At 41.8% G+C, this 18,623-nt stretch overlaps 1 protein-coding gene across 15 annotated transcripts in view; it reads left to right on the top strand.

The window, feature by feature from the left end:
* The window catches only part of PTK2 (protein tyrosine kinase 2), a 189,107-nt gene that overhangs the window by 74,314 nt on the left and 96,170 nt on the right, over positions 1-18,623 (top strand). For all 15 annotated transcript variants that reach the window (XM_038127553.1, XM_038127551.1, XM_038127549.1 and 12 more), the window contains one exon: positions 8,073-8,299. In XM_038127553.1, coding sequence (XP_037983481.1) covers positions 8,073-8,299 — 227 coding nt within the window. The remainder of the gene's footprint in view (positions 1-8,072; positions 8,300-18,623) is intronic.

Here is an 18,623-nt window from a genome sequence, read left to right as displayed (position 1 = left end):
CACAGAAGTCCCTATTTTTCTGGAGAGAGTTTGGAATAAGGGACCATGTCCAAGGGAGAATTCCAGCTGCAGCAAGGTGGTGAGTCCTGGGTTTGGATTCAGCCCTGCACAGCATGTCAGGAGCATCCACCTGGGATGAAAGCACTGGTGGGGAATCCATAAATTGTGTTCTGATACAAAGCAGTATGGAATCATTGGTGCTGACTCCAGAAGTCTGAAGAGGACCCTGATGATCTGGAGTGTGGAGGAGGTGTTTTAAATTGCTTTTTAAATTGCCTTTTTAAAGCTTTATTATGTTATGTTGGTTTTTGTTTTGTTTTTAATAAAAATCTTGAAATAGTCCGTACAGTGTATGTTTATCTGCTTCTAGCTTGACTTAGCCGGAGTAGAGAGTAAAGAATCACGTTTTTCTTCATTTCTCCCTGTATACCAGAGGCTGTTGTTACTGGCTTTGACAAATACCTGAGCCAGAATAGGCCTAAGGAAAACTTTTTACAGGTCATTGAATTTTCTAATCGGCCATTGCCCTGCAAGCAACAGCGAGGCAGTTGTCATGCTGTTCCTCCTGAGCACTTAAGTGCCTTTTATCTGGTAAAATTATTAAAGGGGGTTAAACATTAAAAGACAGTTGGAACATTTTGAATTATAGACTGGGATGGTGTCATTCGTATGACAATATGTCAATATGAAGTCAGGAAATCCCAGGTAAAATTTGGCCAAAGCCAAAGGTGTTAAGCCTTGGTAGTGCATAGCTGGGATACCTCCCTGCTCTCCTTTCCTGCCTCTAGTTCCAGGCACTTCTGGTTTTTAATTTTGGAGAAGCACACTTGCATCATCCCCAATTCTCATTAGTTTTTACCATTCAAGAAGGACAATAAACTCTCCTGCTCGTTCTTGCTTCTAAAGCTGTTTGGAAGAAGGGCGGGGTTATGTGGGTCCTCCTTGGAGCAGTACTTCAGACAGGAGTGTTAAAAAAGATTCTATGAATTCACACAGCTTCCTTCAGTCTCTTATTTCAGTTTTTGTAAGAAGGGCTGCTGCCAACAAGCAGTGCAGCTTCAAAATACACAGAAATTAATTTAAATCTTTATTTTAAAATTGCACAGTTATTGCTTACTCATTTCTCTAGTGCCTTTTGAAATAAAACTGCACCCCTCTAATTCTCTAGAGCTTGCTAGAAGCAAGCAACAGAAAACGCAAGGGTAGATTAGTGTTTATTTGAATTTCAGTGGTGCCAAGGGACCACAGTGAAAGTTCAGAGTGCTGTTGAGAAATTAGGCAAGTATCTAACTGGATACTGTGTTCTAATTAAAGCTTGTACAGACATTGATTTTCTTGTATTCCCAACACAACTGATGTTTCCTCACTATTTAATTTTTTAATATTAAAAATAGAAAACGGTGCTAACTCCAAAGGGAATTGCTGATAGTGCAGATTATGTAATGTTAAAATAAAATTGGGTTAAACTGAGTATTTAAAGGTACATTAGGACTTAATCCTGTGGGATTTCTAGTGGGAAAGATGGGGCGGTGTTTTGAATGCAGAGTGGATGAGTACAAGACATCTTGGGACATTTGGAAAATTTTTGCTTGACAGGACAAATGTTTAACCATTGGTTAACGTTTGAAACTGAAACTTTCTCAGTCCCTTCATCTCCAGGTGCAAGTACCCCAGTAACAGCACTCAGCAAAATCCACTCTGAGTTCTTCAGCAGCCTTCGTCCATAGCAGCTATACAGGGAATATGCCATTGTTTCATTTGATTTAGGTGATACATTTATTTATATTTTTATTTATTATTGATTTTTAATGAGTTGTACTTGTCTTACATTTATGGGCCCAGGATTGTCATATTGCTTCACTTGATGTGGGTCTTGTAGTTCACGCTGTGTCTGAATTCCTCCTTCATGCTTCCTTGAACATTTAATCTCCTAAAACATTGTTATAATTGAAATAAATGTTCCCATATTGGCAATTCGTATTGCTAAACTTGTTTTGACTTTGGTCTGTATTATCTTTGAACTGTATTGAGACATAGATTTAGTAACTGTTCACGCAATATTCCCTGAGGGGAAAAAAATGGAGTTGCCAGTACTGGTTTTCTGTTTCATACTGATACAGTGAAGTACTTGGTGAGATTATTTAGGCTAAAATAGGTACTAAGAACTTGATTTTAAAATTGTTTTAATGTGTCTGACTTTATACTTTGACCTGAGAGCCTTGATAAATGCTTTTGGCTACAAATACTGCATTTAAAAATACATATATTTGGAGGATTAGGGAGAAAGCAGTGACCAGGAAGGGAATAAAAAGAGGCAGCAAGAGAAATTAATAAATAAATGTGTTCTTGGATGTAGTCATTGCAAATATTACCAAAAACAGTGAACATAGCTGAAAGGCAGGGTAAAGTGGAACAAAGGATTGCTCCTTTTTTCTTCTGCTTTTGAACATCAGCTTTAGCTGAAAGAAGAAGTGCAAGAAAAATAAACTCAGCAGGGAACAAACAGGGACATTCCAACGTGACTTATGGAAATAGCTGAAATTACTGAATGTCTTTGAAGGCTAAAGTGATGATAAAAGGAAAAAATAGCCCTTCTCCTTTCTTCCTGCATCCATCCCTAATTTGAAATCACAAACCTAATAGTTTTCTCCAGGTTTCATCCTTAAATGTGTAACAAGATGTTGACATCAAGGAAATGCAAAAAGGACTTGTCACACACCTGGCAGTTTGCTGCTTCTCTGCTGTGGTGTAGATGTGTTTGTATCAGGTGATGGAATACTAAAAGTCAGCAATGTGCTGACTCTCAACACAGGCCCCAAAAATACAGGCTTTGTCATGGGGATCGTAGTTAAAATTGTACTTAACACCTTTCCTGTCTGTGAGGTTGAGATAGTCAAGTTAATATTTGCAAGGTGAGTTACAGCAGGATTTAATACAAGCTGTGAAAATGGATTGAGCTTGAAATGCACGAGATGTTTACTCTCTGATGTGAGATGTATTCTGGATAATGTATGATTTTAGAGTGTGAAATAAATCCTTAATTTAGTTTTTATCTCCAAATAACAAAATTTCAGAGGTTGCAAGGCACCTGCAGAGATTTATCCTCCTCTGCCTCTGCTCAGAGCAGGGTCTGCAGGCAGCAGCTTGCTCAGGACTGTGTCCAGCTGTGATTTGAATACCCACAGATGGAGATTCCACAACCTCTGGGCAACCTGTTGCAGTGTTCAGCCACCTGTGTAGTGCAGAAATTTTCTCCTAGTACTTTAAATGGGAATTCTTGTTTTGTCCTTTCATGCCCATTGCTTCATGTCCTCACTGGGCACCACTGGGAGCAGTCTGGCTCCAGCTTTACTGGTGTTTATACACATTTGGAAGATCCCCTTGAGCTTTTTTTCCCCAGGCCAAACCATCCCATTTCTCTGAGCCTTTCCTTGTATGACAAACACTCAAATTCCTGACCTGTTTTTGTGATCCTTCATTGGACTGTCTCCATAATGTCCATGTCTCTCTTGTCAGGATGGTAACAAAGCCCGGGAGTCTGGTGGTTGCAAGGACACTTTGCTGGCTCATGGTTGGCTTGTTGTCCACCAAGACATCCAGGTCCTCTGGAAAGCTGCTTTCCAGTCACTCTGTCCAGTAAAGAAGTATTGTTTGTCAAAGGTGCAAGCAATCTAAATCTAATCTTTTATTTACTTTAATAATTAAGTAATATTTGAAAGTATTTTAAGTCTTGCAGGAGGATTATTACACCAGGACCAGAGTACGAAATGAAGTCTGAATTTTTACTGTATTTTTATAGATTCTTAACTTTTCTAATAGATTTTATAGATTCTTTCAGATTTGTATAGGTTTGAATTTAGATGGGCCAAGTTATTTTGCAGAAATGCCACCTGGAAGGGGCTTTAGCTCATAGGTGTCGATGCCTTCAAGCCTTAGATGGGGATCAGAATGTGGAGGTTAAAGAATAATAAGATTTCATGGTGTCTACAAAGGACAACGTGGAGTCACAGTGTGAATAATGTGAATTATTACAGCTTGGTTCCCTGTAACATGAACTTGTTAGCACTGCATTGTTGGCCATCAGCCAACACTAATAAGAGAAAGTGTTGTTTATTTTTTTAATTATTTTTTATTATCAAACTGCTGATGTTGAAGACATTATTTGCATTGAAACCATTTTCCTTATGAGATGACTCTACTATCACTTTATTAAGCAATTTGCGGTTAATTGATTTAAATATTTTTTAATGACTTTTGACTGTCTCATTAGTGGAAATTATTTAATTTCTGAGTACTCGAAGCTCATAGTGAAACGTGACTTAGAACTTTGATTGTGCTGCTGGAAGTCATAACATTGACTTTATTTCTGATATAGTCAGCAAATGTGGGAATGTGTCAGGAGGAGTCACATTGAGAGGAAACGACTTCTAGACAGATTCAACTTGCCTAAATCTCAGGTACTCCCACCACAGTAAAGGAAACCATCTGAGCAATAATACATCTTGTGTTGTAGTCTGGGTACAACTGCAGCATCTCAGCAGACCCTCTCAGTATCACCAGCCAGGGCTGGTTTGCTTTGCTCCTCCCCCAGTCTTGGAATGGTCCTTGACATGGCTGAGAAATCACAGGGATTTCTCAGAAGTGCAAGCACTGGAAGAACAATGGTCTTTCCTCTTGGAAGCTCTAAGGGATGCTGGCACAGAGCCTTGAATACAAAGAAATTTGACCATGCTTGACTTTAGACCATTAGCTTTTTACACCACAGGACCCAATAAAATACAGTAGAATTAAGTCATAGAATCATGGAATGGTTTTGGTTGGGAGAGACCTTGAAGATTATCTAGTTCCAGCTTCCCTGCCATGAGCAAGAGCTCCTTCCACTAGACCAGGTTGCTCTGTCCAAAATTTCTGATTTATATGCAATCGAAATCTGCCTTCTTTTAGTTGACTGTAGCTTGTTTCTGGCCCATGGTAGCCCACGCTACCTGTCTATTTAATACCAAGAGGATTAAAGCTGCTCATTTAAACCAAGATGTGTAATTGCAGCATTACACACCAGTCTGGTTTGAATTTAGAACAGCCCAAATAAGCATCTTGGTGTTGTTATCTGAGCTTTCTTTGTACCATAAAACAACCCGTCAGCTCTTGTAAAATAGTTGTTTAACAGCAGCTGTGTTTTACAAAGTTTTGGCCTGGGGCAGAGTTTTACAGTCACATTACAAGCTTAAACCCAGGGGCTGGTTTTAATGGGAATGTTAATAGGTCCATAACCAGAGATATGGCATGTGTTTCTGTACCTGGAGCTATCAGATTTATTGCTGCTTTGGTGCTTCATAAAGTAAACGTTGGGCTTTTTAAAAGAAGTTGTGAGGAACCAGTGATGATCAGATTCTGAAGGAAAACTGCTATTTTATTTTGTGGAGGGGTTTGTTTTACTTTGAAAAACCTCTGTGAAATACAACCTTGTGAAAACTGACCCCGTACCCAGTACTGTCAGTCTGATGCCTAATTCCACATTTTGATGAATATGGAAACATTATAATAGTGTTTTGCCAGTCCATTGAAATGACACCTTGTAAGAGCACTTCAGTGTGGAAGTACTGGAGTCTTGCATTGCTTTCCTGTTTGCTGCTCCCAAGGGGTGGAGATTGTCCATATTTAAGCCTATGGCTAGACATCTAAATGCTTGGTTTGGTGTTTCCCCGATAGCTTTTCTCCCTCGATAGCTGTTCTTCAGCCACATAAAACCTGATGAATGCCTGTATTAAGTGGATGGAGTATAGTGAATTAATACTAAAGCAGGCATTCTTTTGGGTTCTCTGTGAAGAAATGACTCATTTTTGCTTTGCGTCGTAGCGATTCTCCCTGGTGTCTGCTTATGTAAACTTTAAATAAAGCTCAGCGGTTTCACCAGTGACCTTGAGGTAGGGTGGGTTGTTCTGAAGGATACAGAGCATCCTGCAAAAGGCAGCGGCCTTGTCTGAGCCTGAAAACTGCAGTTTCATTCCAAACAGTTGGAAGTTGGGCTTCATTGGCCTGAATTTGTCCCGGTGAAACTCCCTACCCTGCGGACCTTTGGGGTTTAGCAATGGCTATTTTAACCTTACAGGAAAGGAGTCCTGCCGTTTGGAGCTTGTACAATCTTGTCTTAGTGTGCCAGAGGGAAGATTTTGGTGCCTGTTTCAGCTTTAAAGTCAATGTTTGTGTAAAAACAGCTCATGGGCTCCTTTGGTGAGGAGAAGTCAAAAGAGTTGCTGAGGGGCTCCTGTCGTTTTCAGATGTGGGTCTGTTTGTGAGAGGTGAAGAGGAGGAGAGGATTTAATGCGGGTCTAAGGTTGGCTTAATTCATTTGTATTGATGGCCAGAAAAGAGGAACAATGAAGCTGTAGTGGTTTCTTGAGTTTTCACAGAGATAGGAAACTCTGGCAGGTGGGGGAAGTCCCTCAAGGGTGAGACACTGAGGGAGTGTTGGGAGAAGCTTCTCCTTGGCTTCTCTTACCATCTTCCCTGAGGGCAGGACATTAGAGGCCTTTTGTCTGTCCAGTGTAAGTTCCTACCTTTCCCTTAGATTATTGAAATTCAACCATTTATTCCAGAGATAAAGACATCCTCCCCAGATGGGCTGTTGTTTCTTCTTTAGCTGGTGGGTCTGAATTAGGTAGATGCTTAAGACTTCCAGTCAGGTTTTAGCCTCCCAAATGTTATCTGCAATCTGAAGATTTCAAGCCTTGATACTGCTGGTGCTAATTCCTGTTAGCTGAGCTCATGGTGTCCTTTGACCGTGGCTGGTGTTACCACAGCTGCTGCTGGAGGGGAGATGCTCTCCCTCACCCTGATCGCTGCTGCTTCTCTTCCTCCTTGGCAGCTCCAGGCATGGAACTAAGCCAGTCCTGAAAACCAAATCACCTGGGTTTTGGTTTTGATTTCCCCCCCAATAGTTTTCTGAGCCAGCGTTTGGGGGGGTCAGCAGAGCACCGTGGCAGGTTGGCAGGGTGATGGCTGGAAGCAGGGGTCTCCCTTGTGCCTCTCAGTGAGGTAAAACCAGGGCTCAGGCATTCAGCTTTACTACCAGCAAGGCATTCAGACCACTTTGCCAAAAAGATCAAGTTTAGTTTATTTTTAACTTCACATTTTCAAAACTGCCTCCCTACTGACTGCTCACTGTGAGGAGGAGGTAGGGAAAGCTCTGTGCACTTGTCCAAGACCTGGAGCAGAGTCCTGCAGTCCTTTGCTCTCTGCAGCCAGCAGACTGGAATGATGCTCCAGCCTGGCAGGAAGGGAGGAGGTGCTCTTTGCTCTTTTTCTCTTGGACTGCATTGATTTCTCAGACACCATCTGCTTGTGGCTGACTAATTAGGAGCAGTAGCCAAGCGGCAATTTTCTTCTTTCTCCTCTGACATGCAGACTCATACCAGTCTGTGCCTTTTGCCATCAGACTTTGATATCAGGCTGGTGGAAGATAAAACTTAGGCACTTGTTCAGGAATTGCCGTGAGGGGGGATAGCTGTGATCTAAATGGTTCCTCACTGAATAATGAACTGGATCTGGATGGGTTTGTGTCCCACTGCTTCCCTAACTAGCACAAAAGGAGTGAAGATTTCATTGTTTTAGCCTTGAAAAAGGAGAACCTGGTGTTGGTATGTGGCTTCTTAATGGAGTGCCTCCAGTTCAGTGCTGGGGTTTCCTTATGCCTCTTCAGAGGCTTGTTGTAGGATCAGACTTGGCAGATTCTAGGCATGAAAGCTGTTTGAACTGAAAGCTGGTATTTGGTGTTGAAGGCTTTGTCAGGAACCTGGGTTAAGTCACTGAGAAACAAATGGAAGAGGTTTTGCTAAAGATGCCGCTTCTGTAAATAATTGTGGTGTTCAAGTTCAGATGATTTGCTCCAAGGGGCTTTCAGTTTCTCTGGTAATCATCTGGGTAGGTTTTTATGTTTGTAGATACATAAATATTTTAGTTGCTTTCCAAAAAGGAAGTGAATCTTCATGGTTTTCTGGTAAATGCTTTGTATGAAGAAGTATAAAATTCATGCATAACTAAAATGAATTTCTTTCTTGTTTCCCTTTCCCTAGAATATGACAGATACCTAGCATCTAGCAAAACCATGGCAGCAGCTTACCTTGACCCAAACTTGAATCACACCCCAAGTTCAGGTGCAAAGACTCACCTCAGTACTGGGATGGAACGTTCCCCAGGGGCCATGGAACGAGTCCTGAGGGTTTTCCACTACTTTGAAAACAACAGTGAGCCGACCACGTGGGCCAGCAATATCCGGCATGGAGATGCTACTGATGTCCGAGTAAGTCCCTTTTCAGCATTCTTATGTCATCCTTAGGTTGAGTGTTATCTTAAAGATTGGGAGGTAAAAATCTGGAAGCAAACGAACACAAAAGTTTCATGGGTTATTTTAAAAGAATCTTGACCTGTTGTATATCTTGACTGTATCTTTAAATGGGACCAACCTGTGTGACACCTCGAGGCAGGAATGAGGGCAGGGATGAAGGTGACATTAAATGGCATTTTGCATGTTTTAAAGAAATAAATGTGTTTAATTGTAAGATGTGTGTATTTATGTGCTTAGAGTGTTTAATTATAATGTGTACATCACCTAGGGAAAGAAATACTGGTTGGAAACTTATTCCCCTACAGTGTGGGAAAATGGAGCTCTGAAAAGACCCTTTTTCCCCCCCAGACATTCTGTCCATCCTCTCCCCCTGCTAGTCACCTCTGCTTGTATTTTTACAATATTGTCCTTCAGTTCATCTATGGAGAAAAGCAAAAGTTGTGACTTTTTAAAGAATTAGTATCTGTAATCTTAAGAGTTCTGTGGAAAAGTTATATATGCATGAGAACACTTTATTGTGAACTTACATCCTCTCTAATGCTGAGATTTTACCTTTTCTGCATTTATCCTTTAAATTTTTGAGGTGTTGTGGTATCTAAACTGTAACTAAACCTAGTTTAGCATGTCAAATGCTTTTGTGGTTTGCTTGTTTTTTAATTATCCTCCAAGAGCAGAATCTTGCAAGGTGGTAGGTGGTGTGTGGGGTTGTTTTCTGCTGTGAGGTACTGCTGTGGAAGCAGGTCCCCATCTGCTCCTTCCTTCCAACAGTTCTTTAAATTCCACTGCAAAGATGTGATTCTGCTGGAGAGAGAGTTGTCATGGAGTGAAGGAGACTTGTTTTCTCCTTCTGTCCTCCATTAAGTTTCCTTTGTGCGAGAGAAAATGAAATTAATAAAAAATCATGAAGAGTTTTGAGTGTTTATCTCCCTTTCCCACTGTTTATTTCCTAGCATGGCTGCATGTGCAAAGGCCCAAGAGCATTCCTCAGTGGAGGAGGTCTTGTGATCTTGAACACAGACCTGTGAAATCCAGGGATTTTCATTGCTGATGATCAGAAAATCTGTCTCTTGTCAGTTCAATAAGCTCCTGTCTGTGTTTGGGGATAATGTGGTGAGTGGACAGATCAGAGGTTCAACAACAGGAATGATTATCATCAATTGCTTACATTTTTTTTACATGGAGTAAAGTTTTTTTGGGTGCCACTTGAAATGTTTTTGCTCCCTGACTTAAGTATTAATGGTTTGCTATCTCTAATATGATTGATTTGTTTCATGAAGTGCATTACTTGGTACAAGAGGAGGAAAACTATGTCTCAGTACATTTTTAACCTTGCAAATCCCTCCTGTGAATAAATGTCTAGGGCTCTTAATGTGGTACTTGAAATGGAGGCTGTCTTTCTAGAGAAGTATGTAAAACCCTGGAAAACAGAAGCAGAGATTAAATCTGTTTTTTTTCCAGCTCAGGAATACCTGTGGTTATGGAATTTAAGGATACAAAACTTGGAGTTGCTAAGAAATTCAGTGTTGAGTTCATTTGGCAGTTATATATTGTTTTTGAAAGCAAGAATATGCCATTTTTTATTAAAAGCAGGATCAAAAGAACAGGCATGTAGCAGTTACTTGAGGCTTGCCTTAGTTTTTAATTTTTACATGCACTTTTAATTGGATGGATGTTTTCAAAAGAATGGGGTTTTTGTATTGTTGTGATGGGAAGCTGTTAAACTTCCTTCTTTTAGCAAATGTCCTTCTTTTGTTATTTTGTTCAGCTGGGACAGTGACTGTTGAATGTGAATGTGCAGGTAGTAAAGGTCTAGCACTGATGTATTACCATGACATTTATTTTAGAAACAGTAAACCCTTGTTGGAGTACAAGCCTACATTCCATTGGAATGACTGCTGTTCGACCAAGCTGAATAATTTAAGATTAAAATAGCCTGTAAGGTTTTTATGCCTCCTTTTGTGGAGGAGACGTCTGCCATTTCTTCTGAATTACAGCCTGAGGGAGGAGACTGGAGCTGGGTTTGTTTCCAAGGAGCTCTGAAGGAATATTCAAAGGTGAATGTCTTTGAGACAGTTCTGCAATTAAAAGGAAAAGAAATAAGGTCTTCCAAGACTACTCCCTGGTCAGCACAGCCGCTGGGGTGATGGCTGGGGAACATTTCCAGTATTTGGGGTACATTCCCAGTGTTAGAAATCAGACTTGGTCAGAAATCTCCAGATGAGCCAATTAAAGGTGTTTCTGCTGCTAAAGCCAGAGGACTTTACAGAATCTACTCAGGGAAAGTAAAGTTGGAATTTTCTTTTCTGATTTGTGGTTCCACACATCTTCTGTTTCAAACAAAGTGCAGTTTGCCTTTGTGAATGAAGGACAAAATTCCTTGGTCATGAAGGGAAACACTTTTCATTAAAAATCAGGTGGTTAAGCTCATATGAACAGAACTCAGCTTTCTGTAGAGAGTCCTTTAAAAGGCTGGACTGTGATTTCCTTGCCATTTGTTTTGAAATACCTTTCACCAAGACAGCACTGTGGGTACACGTAGGCTTTGCTTTGAGGAGAACTTTGGGCTGTGGACCTCTGCTTATTCTGGATGGATTTAGTCCCTCAAAGACTGCTGTTTCCTCAGAGGGATGAAGACTGCTCTGCCGTGGATGCAAGAGCAGCTTCTCAATTCTGGGAACTGCTTTCTTGGATTTCAAAGAACTGGCATGCTCTCATTACCCTCTTTTTCTTTGGTGTTATACTAAAGACATGCTTCATTTCCAAAAGAAAGAAAAGGCTTTTATGAATGTGCAAACAGTGGTCTCCTCTTGTGAATGTGTATGTAGACACAGCCAAACATTTGCCAGGGGAAGAAAAGTTGTTTTATCTTCCTTGTTTATCTTGGTATGGCTTGTTTGGATGTAGTGTCTAGGTGCTTGTGCACAAAGGGATTTCCAGGCTTCAGGCTTGGAGAGAATGCAGGACATTCTCTGCCCTGCTCACAGCCTCAGGTGTGGCATGTGAGGAGGTGGGTGTTGCTAAGATGGAATTTTTTGGTCTCAAGTGCGCCCTGAAAGTAAACACTGCCACTGGGTCTTGATCAGCTCTTAGGAGAAAATCTCCTCTGTTTTCAGATGTGGTTGGAGCAGAATTGTAACCATAATTAAGGAAAAATAAATAGAAAACTGAATGCATGTAGCAGATTGAATGGATAGAGAAGATCTGGGATTTTTAGAAAGCAGGCATTGGGAAACCTTTTGTGTGTCCTTACAGGTGACTTTTGATGAAGTGCAGATCTTCTGTGCAGTCTCCTTTTCCACCCCAGAGATGCCCAGCTTGCTTCAATTGCACCTTTTTTAAAACTTCTAGACTTTTAAGCTTGTCCTTGATTCTTAACTAGTAGTCATGAGAAGTAAAGACTTTATTTATGTGGAAATAATGACCACAAATCTCAAACCAGGTTATTGCCAGAAATGTGTTGTACCTTGATTATCAGAAAGGTTTTTTCCCTTCCAATTTTGTTATACTGTCTAAAACCTAAGCTGGATAGAGATAGCATTAAAACTTTTAACCTGTCAGATTAGTTCTTATTTTTGTAGTTGGAGAGAAGCATGGTTAGAGCTCTTGAACAAGTAAAGATAATGTTTGGGGTTCTCTTAACCTGTTCACAATTCAAGTGTCCTTCCTTTTTTGTGCAATACCACCTTGAAATGTCAGCGTCCTTAATGTTGACTAAGAATAAGAACTCAAAAAGCTGAATTTAAAAAGTACATCCTTAGCTAAGGGGAAGGATATTATCTAAATTGAAAAACAAACGAACTAAATGCAAGGAGCATCGGCTACATCCCATGCCAGTTGCAAAAAGACCAGAGCAAATTCATCAGCTTCCCTGCCCACCTGCAAAACCCTCCTCACAGGTAGAAGGCATGTGTGCAGGTTGGAAGGTTGTGTGTTCTGGTCTGTTCTCTAAGCTGAATGCTTAGAGGAGGGGCTGAAGCGCATTCAGCTGGGTCTTCACTAAAACAGGTAATTGAGCTGTTGTTACTGTGTTCCTATGTGTTGCATGTTCTTTCCTGTTTGCCTCTCCCATTCAATCCATGCTGTACTTTCACCGATTGGTGCAAGAGAGCAGAATGTTTGATGGGAGATCCCGTTTGTGGTGGAGGAATGGAAAGATCCTGTAGTGCAAAGGTCTGCAATTCAAATGCTGTTCTGGTTAAGACACGTGTTTCATCTGGCAGCTGTGCCAGCTTCCTTCTTGCTGTTTGTTTTCTCATGCTGCCACCGTAGCTGTGCTGGCATAGGTGCTGTGACTGTTTTGGCAAACTCGATCCAAGTTAAAATGAATGATTGTTTTGCTGTTGCTTTAAATCCAGATCAGTTCTGTAATCTTGTTAGCTGCATTGTCTTGCAGACTGACACAGCTGAGAAGGCTGGGGGGAGAAAGGAAGTGCCTGTTTATGCTGGCACCAGGCTGCTACTGCACCACGAGGGGACAGAGTATTAAAGCCTTATTGATGGACATCCCTTGTCATCCTCAGCAGCAGTCCTGGTTTCCAAACATTTCCCAAGAAGGATATTGCCTGTTCTGAAAAAGGGCAAGAGGCTTGCCAGTCCAGCCTCAGTTCCTGATGTGATTCCACCTGCTCACCTCCAAGTCTCTCCCTCTTTTTCAAATCCATGTTATTTAGAGCCAATATCTGGACAGAAGGTGCCAGATATCTACTGTGGCTACTCTGAAGCAGATCTGGGCTACACAATACTGATCCTGCCTACTGACAGGTAGCCAGTAGTTGAACTCACTGCTACCCAGCTGTGGAATGGCCAGATGTGCTTTGTTGCTGCTCAGTTCCTCCCAAGCCAGAAGCTTGAAGAGATGTAGGAGAATGGGCATGGGGTGGAGCTGCTCTGGTGTATCTACTGCAATCTGTAAAGGAGATGCAAATCTATTAATTGGATGATTTTATCTACTGGGTTTCTTTTTTAAAACAGATTCCTAATAGATTTAAAATAGATTCTTACTAGATTTTGTCACGGGGGAGTAGCTTGGTCACACAAAGCTCTGTGGAAAGAGGCTGTGAGTGCTGGCAAGAGTCAAAGCTGGATTAGTATTTTTGGTGAAGTCAGCTCTTTACAGCAATGTTGCATATTCAAATCACATTTCTATGTGTGTACCGTGATATATGTACTTTGAGGCAGTGAAATTATTTGATGTATAGAAGCAGACTGGAGTGCAGCGATTCAAACATCAAATAGATGTGTGTAAAAATGTATAAAATCACTCCTGGTCTAGTATAAGAGCTAGAAAATTGGTGTGATTTATTTTTTTTCCTTCCTTTTTTCTGCTATGTGCCTGCATGAATTGTACCAGATAACAAAGCATGGTTGTATTGTTATTTTGTGGGTGCCTCCCTTCCAAGAACCTGAGAAAGGTAGCAAGACTTCAAAATTATGGATCTTGAAACATGAACAAAAAGTTGTATGGTATAGTGATAATCAGTATACTAAGACAAAAGTACCCTTGGGCTTACGAGTGCCTGTTTTACTTGTGCAAAATAGTCTTGATACCCTTAGATGAGACACACATGTAAAATAACATTTTAAACCTAATCTCAATAGCCCTTTGACATTTTTCTGAAAACATCTAGATCTGTAGATGGCTTCAAGTCAGTGTTCTGCATCAGTGTTTAACTGTACGAAAACTGGATCCAAGGGAGCTCTTAGACTTTGCAAGAGCATCTGAGGATAGGGAGTAGTGAAATATAGAATCTCAGGAAAATCTGGGTTAGAAAGGACATTTAAAGGTTGTCTATTCCAGCCCTGCTGCAGTGAGCAGGGACATTCTCAACTAGATCAGGTTGCTCAGAGCTCAGTCTAACCTGGCCTTGAGTGTTTCTGGGGATGGAACATCCACCACATCTCTGGGCAGCCTGGTGCAGTGTTTTACCCCCTCATTGTAAAAAGAAAAAAAACTTCTTCATAATATCTAGCCCAAACCTACTCTCTTTCTATTTAAAGCCATTTGCCTGGCTGACATGTATCCTGTCACTTCATACCCTTGCAAAAAGTCCCCCTTCAGCTCTCTTGGAGCCCCTTTAGGCACTGGGAGGGGCTCTAAGTTCTCCCTGGAGCTTCTCTTCTCCAGGCTTAGCAGCCCCAGCTCTCTCAGCCTGGCTCCATGGGGGAGCTGCTCCATCTCTCTGATAGTCTTGGTGGCCTCCTCTGGACCTGCTCCAAGAGCTCCATGTCCTTCCTGTGCTGGGCCCCCAGAGTTGGATGCAACTCTGCAGGTGGGGTCTTGCTAAAGGGAACAGAGGGGCAATCCCCTCCCTTGCCCTGCTGCCCACACTGCTTTGAATGTTAAGCTTCTGGAAAGCTGAATTTATTGTCAGTTTTTAAAACATCATTGCATTAATTTGAGAAGTGTGCAGTAGGGTCAGAAAAGTGCTGATTAATCCAAGAAGACTGGAAAGCAGGGCTGTACCAGCTCCGCACTGTCAGTGTGTGCTTGGAAGGTTCCTTGTGGAATTCTGTGTGGGTGTGGAGAGGTATTTGGGATGACAGATCAGAGTATGGTTGAATATGAAAGACTCTGAGGCACTTGGGTGGATGTGTTGCTTGAGCTGAGGTGTCTCTGTGCTGGAATGGTGACAGGATCCTGAACAGCAGGACAGCCTCTGTCTTCAGGCTGTGTTTTCAGTATGGACTTGTTGGGCTTCAGGGGCAGAGTTCTTGTGCAGCCTCATCAGTTTCCCAGTCTTGTTTATCATATGATACACAAATGTGCTTGCTGGATAAGCACAGTGATGAGAAAAAAGAGGAACGTGGGCTTTGTGCTCTGACTGACAGACATAGTGTTATCAGAGGACAGCCCAGATTTTGGTGTAGTGGGCACATTCTAGGGTTCTCCTGTATGGAAATAATAAACTAATTTTCATCAGACCTTTGCCGTTTACTTTTGTTCAGCTTTTCATTTAAGCCCCCCATATAAATCTGTCATCAGGAGTTGCAATACTTGATATATAAACAGTGTTTGACATATTTGAAGTGCTGCACAAACATTAGCATGCTGTGCCTATGTCAGAGTTGCTACTTAGACTTTTTCTGGTGCAAGAAACTTTTTCCTTCCAACTAAATAAGGAAATTAGGTTTGTAGTCACACTGGGAGTATATTATTCTGTCTTCAATTTATTCATAGTAGCACATCAGTCTTGTTAATTTACAAGCAATCAATTCATTTTCACTCATTTACGGAAGCAAAGTATTATTGATACATACTGGGAGAGCCAAGGGTACTGTGTGCCTTTCGGCCTTTCTCTGGTCTGTCTTGATTTTTCAACATTCTCCTAAATGTACTGTACTGTAAATTCTAATTTTGGGCACATTCACCTAATTTTGGGCAAATATTAATCTACTTTTTAAATTAGCTGTGATGCATATCTGTGTTTTTTTAGACAAATGAGTAAAAATGAGTGTTACCCAGTTTTCTACCTGTAGAAAAAGCTTTTTCTTCTTTCTGGGGTAAAGGGAGTGAAAGGTCACCTATCCCTTGCCTGTTATTGATAAAAAATTGCTCTGAAGGCTTCTCACGGTCTCTTGCTCAGCTGTATTAGTCTATTTTATGTTCAGAATGTAAATGTCAGCTTCAGAAACTTAATTAAAATCAATGTGATTATGGTAACCCTCATTCAAGTGGCAGATGATTGTGTGCCTGCCTTGCAGTTGTAGGGAGCTGCTCACAGACGCATGAAAACTCCTCATAGGAATTTATATTCATGGAGGGATCCCCTGTACCCAAAGTGAAATCTCATTCTGGAGTAGGTTTCTGCTAGAGTCGAGCTCTCCAACAAGTATTTCTAGCTGTGATTGATTTGAGGTCAGGAGTTTGTGGTCCAGGTTGAAACTGATGGTCCTTACCTGTTTTTTTCCACTCAGCCATCCATCTGAGGAGTTTCCTGAGCTGAAAGGCTGGTTGCAGCAGAGGCTGGAGAGATTTCAGATTTCTTTGGCCGTGCTTCCAGCTAAAGGATTGTGGTGACATGTCTCAGCAGGATGCTGTAGTTGCTATTGTGCAGTGGTTAAGCAGTTAAGTTGTTTGTCTGGAAACCTCTGATTAAACATTCTCATCACTGCCACAGAACATCAGGCTGCTTTGGCAGGGCTATAGAGCCACTGTGGAAAGCACAGAGGCTGTCACCCATCCTGGAGTGATGGCAGTGGCTTTGTTGGACACTCCAGGCATCTCCACTGGGTCTGTGGAAGTTGTCCAGGACCTGAGGAGACTGAACATATTATTTACTACTTATGGGAGTTAAATGCACTGATCTGATGCTGGCTGCAGTGCCAGTGCAAGCCTTGGGGATTAATCTTGGAATGTTTATAAAGAGCAGCCAGGGCTGGACAAGTCCCTGGGGTGGATGAGCCTCCCTGTTCTGTACTGGGTTCTCCTGATGGGACTAAATGTGTGGTTCTAAATGTTTTAAAATGCAAATCCTCTGGTTTATTAATTAAAAAAAAAGTATATAAGCAAATAGATGTTTTACTAGAGGCTGCAAACCAGCCGTTTTGACTGTCTAAATCACCATGTTTCCTTATTTCTCCAGTTTTTGGTTCTGACTGTGAGTTGATAGCACCTGGAATGAGCTCTGCAGCTTTCCTAAACAACAGCAAAGAGAAGCACTTGATGTGTTTGTTTCATATAAAGCACCATTTCTTCCTTCCTGACAATACATGGCTTTTTAGAATATATTTTCCAACACTTGCACTTGACCTCCTGTGTACCCGTTCTGCTGTCTCCTTGGTGTTTGTGCTTTTTCTTGAGTTGCAGCATGTACTAATTGTTGCTAATTATTTTCTTGGGAAGACAACAACTACCTCACCACGTACCTCACCCTTCTTACATAAATCAGAAAATACGTATATTTTTCGATTTTAGATTCTGTGATGGCTTTAGACTTGGTTGATGATACAAAAAAGGCTTAAAATCTTGCTCTGTTTTGGTGGGAATTAGGACACCTGACTTCTTCAGTCCTTTTGAAATCCCAGCCTGAAGACTAGAGAGGGTCTGAGATGTCCATCTTGATTCTTTCCTGAGGAAGTACTAATGGTTTCAGCTGAGCCTTATGCATCAGTTGTCTCAGTAGTTCCATGGTCATAGATAATTTTACCATAATTTTTTCCTTTCCAAAGCCATTTCTTATCACAGCAGGCGTAGCTATCATCTGAGAACACGTACCTCCATTTTCATTATCAGCTGACAGTGTCAGGGATGGGGGGAGGCATGGATTTCAAAAATGTAGTGCTGCATGCTCCGTGCTCTGTGCAGGGTGCAGGAACGGATGAAAATGAGTGAATCTCTTCTGTTTGCATAGAGAAAAGCTGGCACCGTTCCCTTTGGATGAGAGAGAGCTCGCCTGCCAAAATGTTAGGCTTTACTAACTAAGCAGAGCTTGTCCTTTGGGTGAAGAAGAGGTTAAAAATGCCTCTGTCTCTTCTGAGAGTACTTGGTGGTGGTGAGTGTTTCCAGGGATACAGGCAACTGCTCTCTTTTGTAGTTTGTGATACAAAGAGCCTCAAATGCAGGGAAGAAACAAACTTAAACAATTTACATTAAATGCAGATTTAAAACCTGTTCACTGACCTGATAATAGACCTTTGGAATTGCTGGGGAAGGTTGCAGAAAGCGAACTGCTTTAAGAGGAGACAGGATGAGTAATTGGAAGAGTTTCACTGGAAGCTGATGAATGACAGAAACAATGCTTGGCTTGGGAAATCCACTGGGATAAAAATAGGCTGAGGTTAGGAGAGCACTTGGGGGAAGTGTTCCCTTGTGCTTGCCTGGTGTTGCCTCATCCCCTGGCACCCATCTGTGGCCTCTCTGCTTCCTCCTTGAGTTGTTTTACCGAGGTGCCTGCAGGGAGCTGCTTGTTTGCATCAGACCTTTGTTCCCAGCAGCTCAGGCACCTTCTGGCTGTCGGGACAGGCTGTGGCTGGTGAGTCTGTGGTGCTGCCAGCTGCTTGAAAGCTTGGATTTGCCCACAGTGTTGTGAAGTTTCCCTCCCACACAATACCAGCCTCTGCAAGCCTCCTTGCTTTGCTGCTGTCCATCTTCCTTCAGGTCTGGGCTCGCCATCCACTTTGCACTGGATGTCCAGCCCCAGGGCATGGGAGACAAGGGAAATTTGGGACACTGCAGGCTCTGAACAAAAAGATGCTTCTGAGGGTGCTGACATTGCTGCTCTCGGACACAGGGTCCTGCTGAGCTTGATGGAACCTCTTCTAACTCAGTCTTCATGAACTT

Source organism: Motacilla alba, chromosome 2 (assembly GCF_015832195.1).
Source record: "Motacilla alba alba isolate MOTALB_02 chromosome 2, Motacilla_alba_V1.0_pri, whole genome shotgun sequence".
Classification (NCBI taxonomy): Eukaryota; Metazoa; Chordata; class Aves; order Passeriformes; family Motacillidae; genus Motacilla; species Motacilla alba.
The sequence above is the reverse complement of the archived record's forward strand: the minus strand, read 5'-3'. Positions and strand labels throughout refer to the sequence as shown.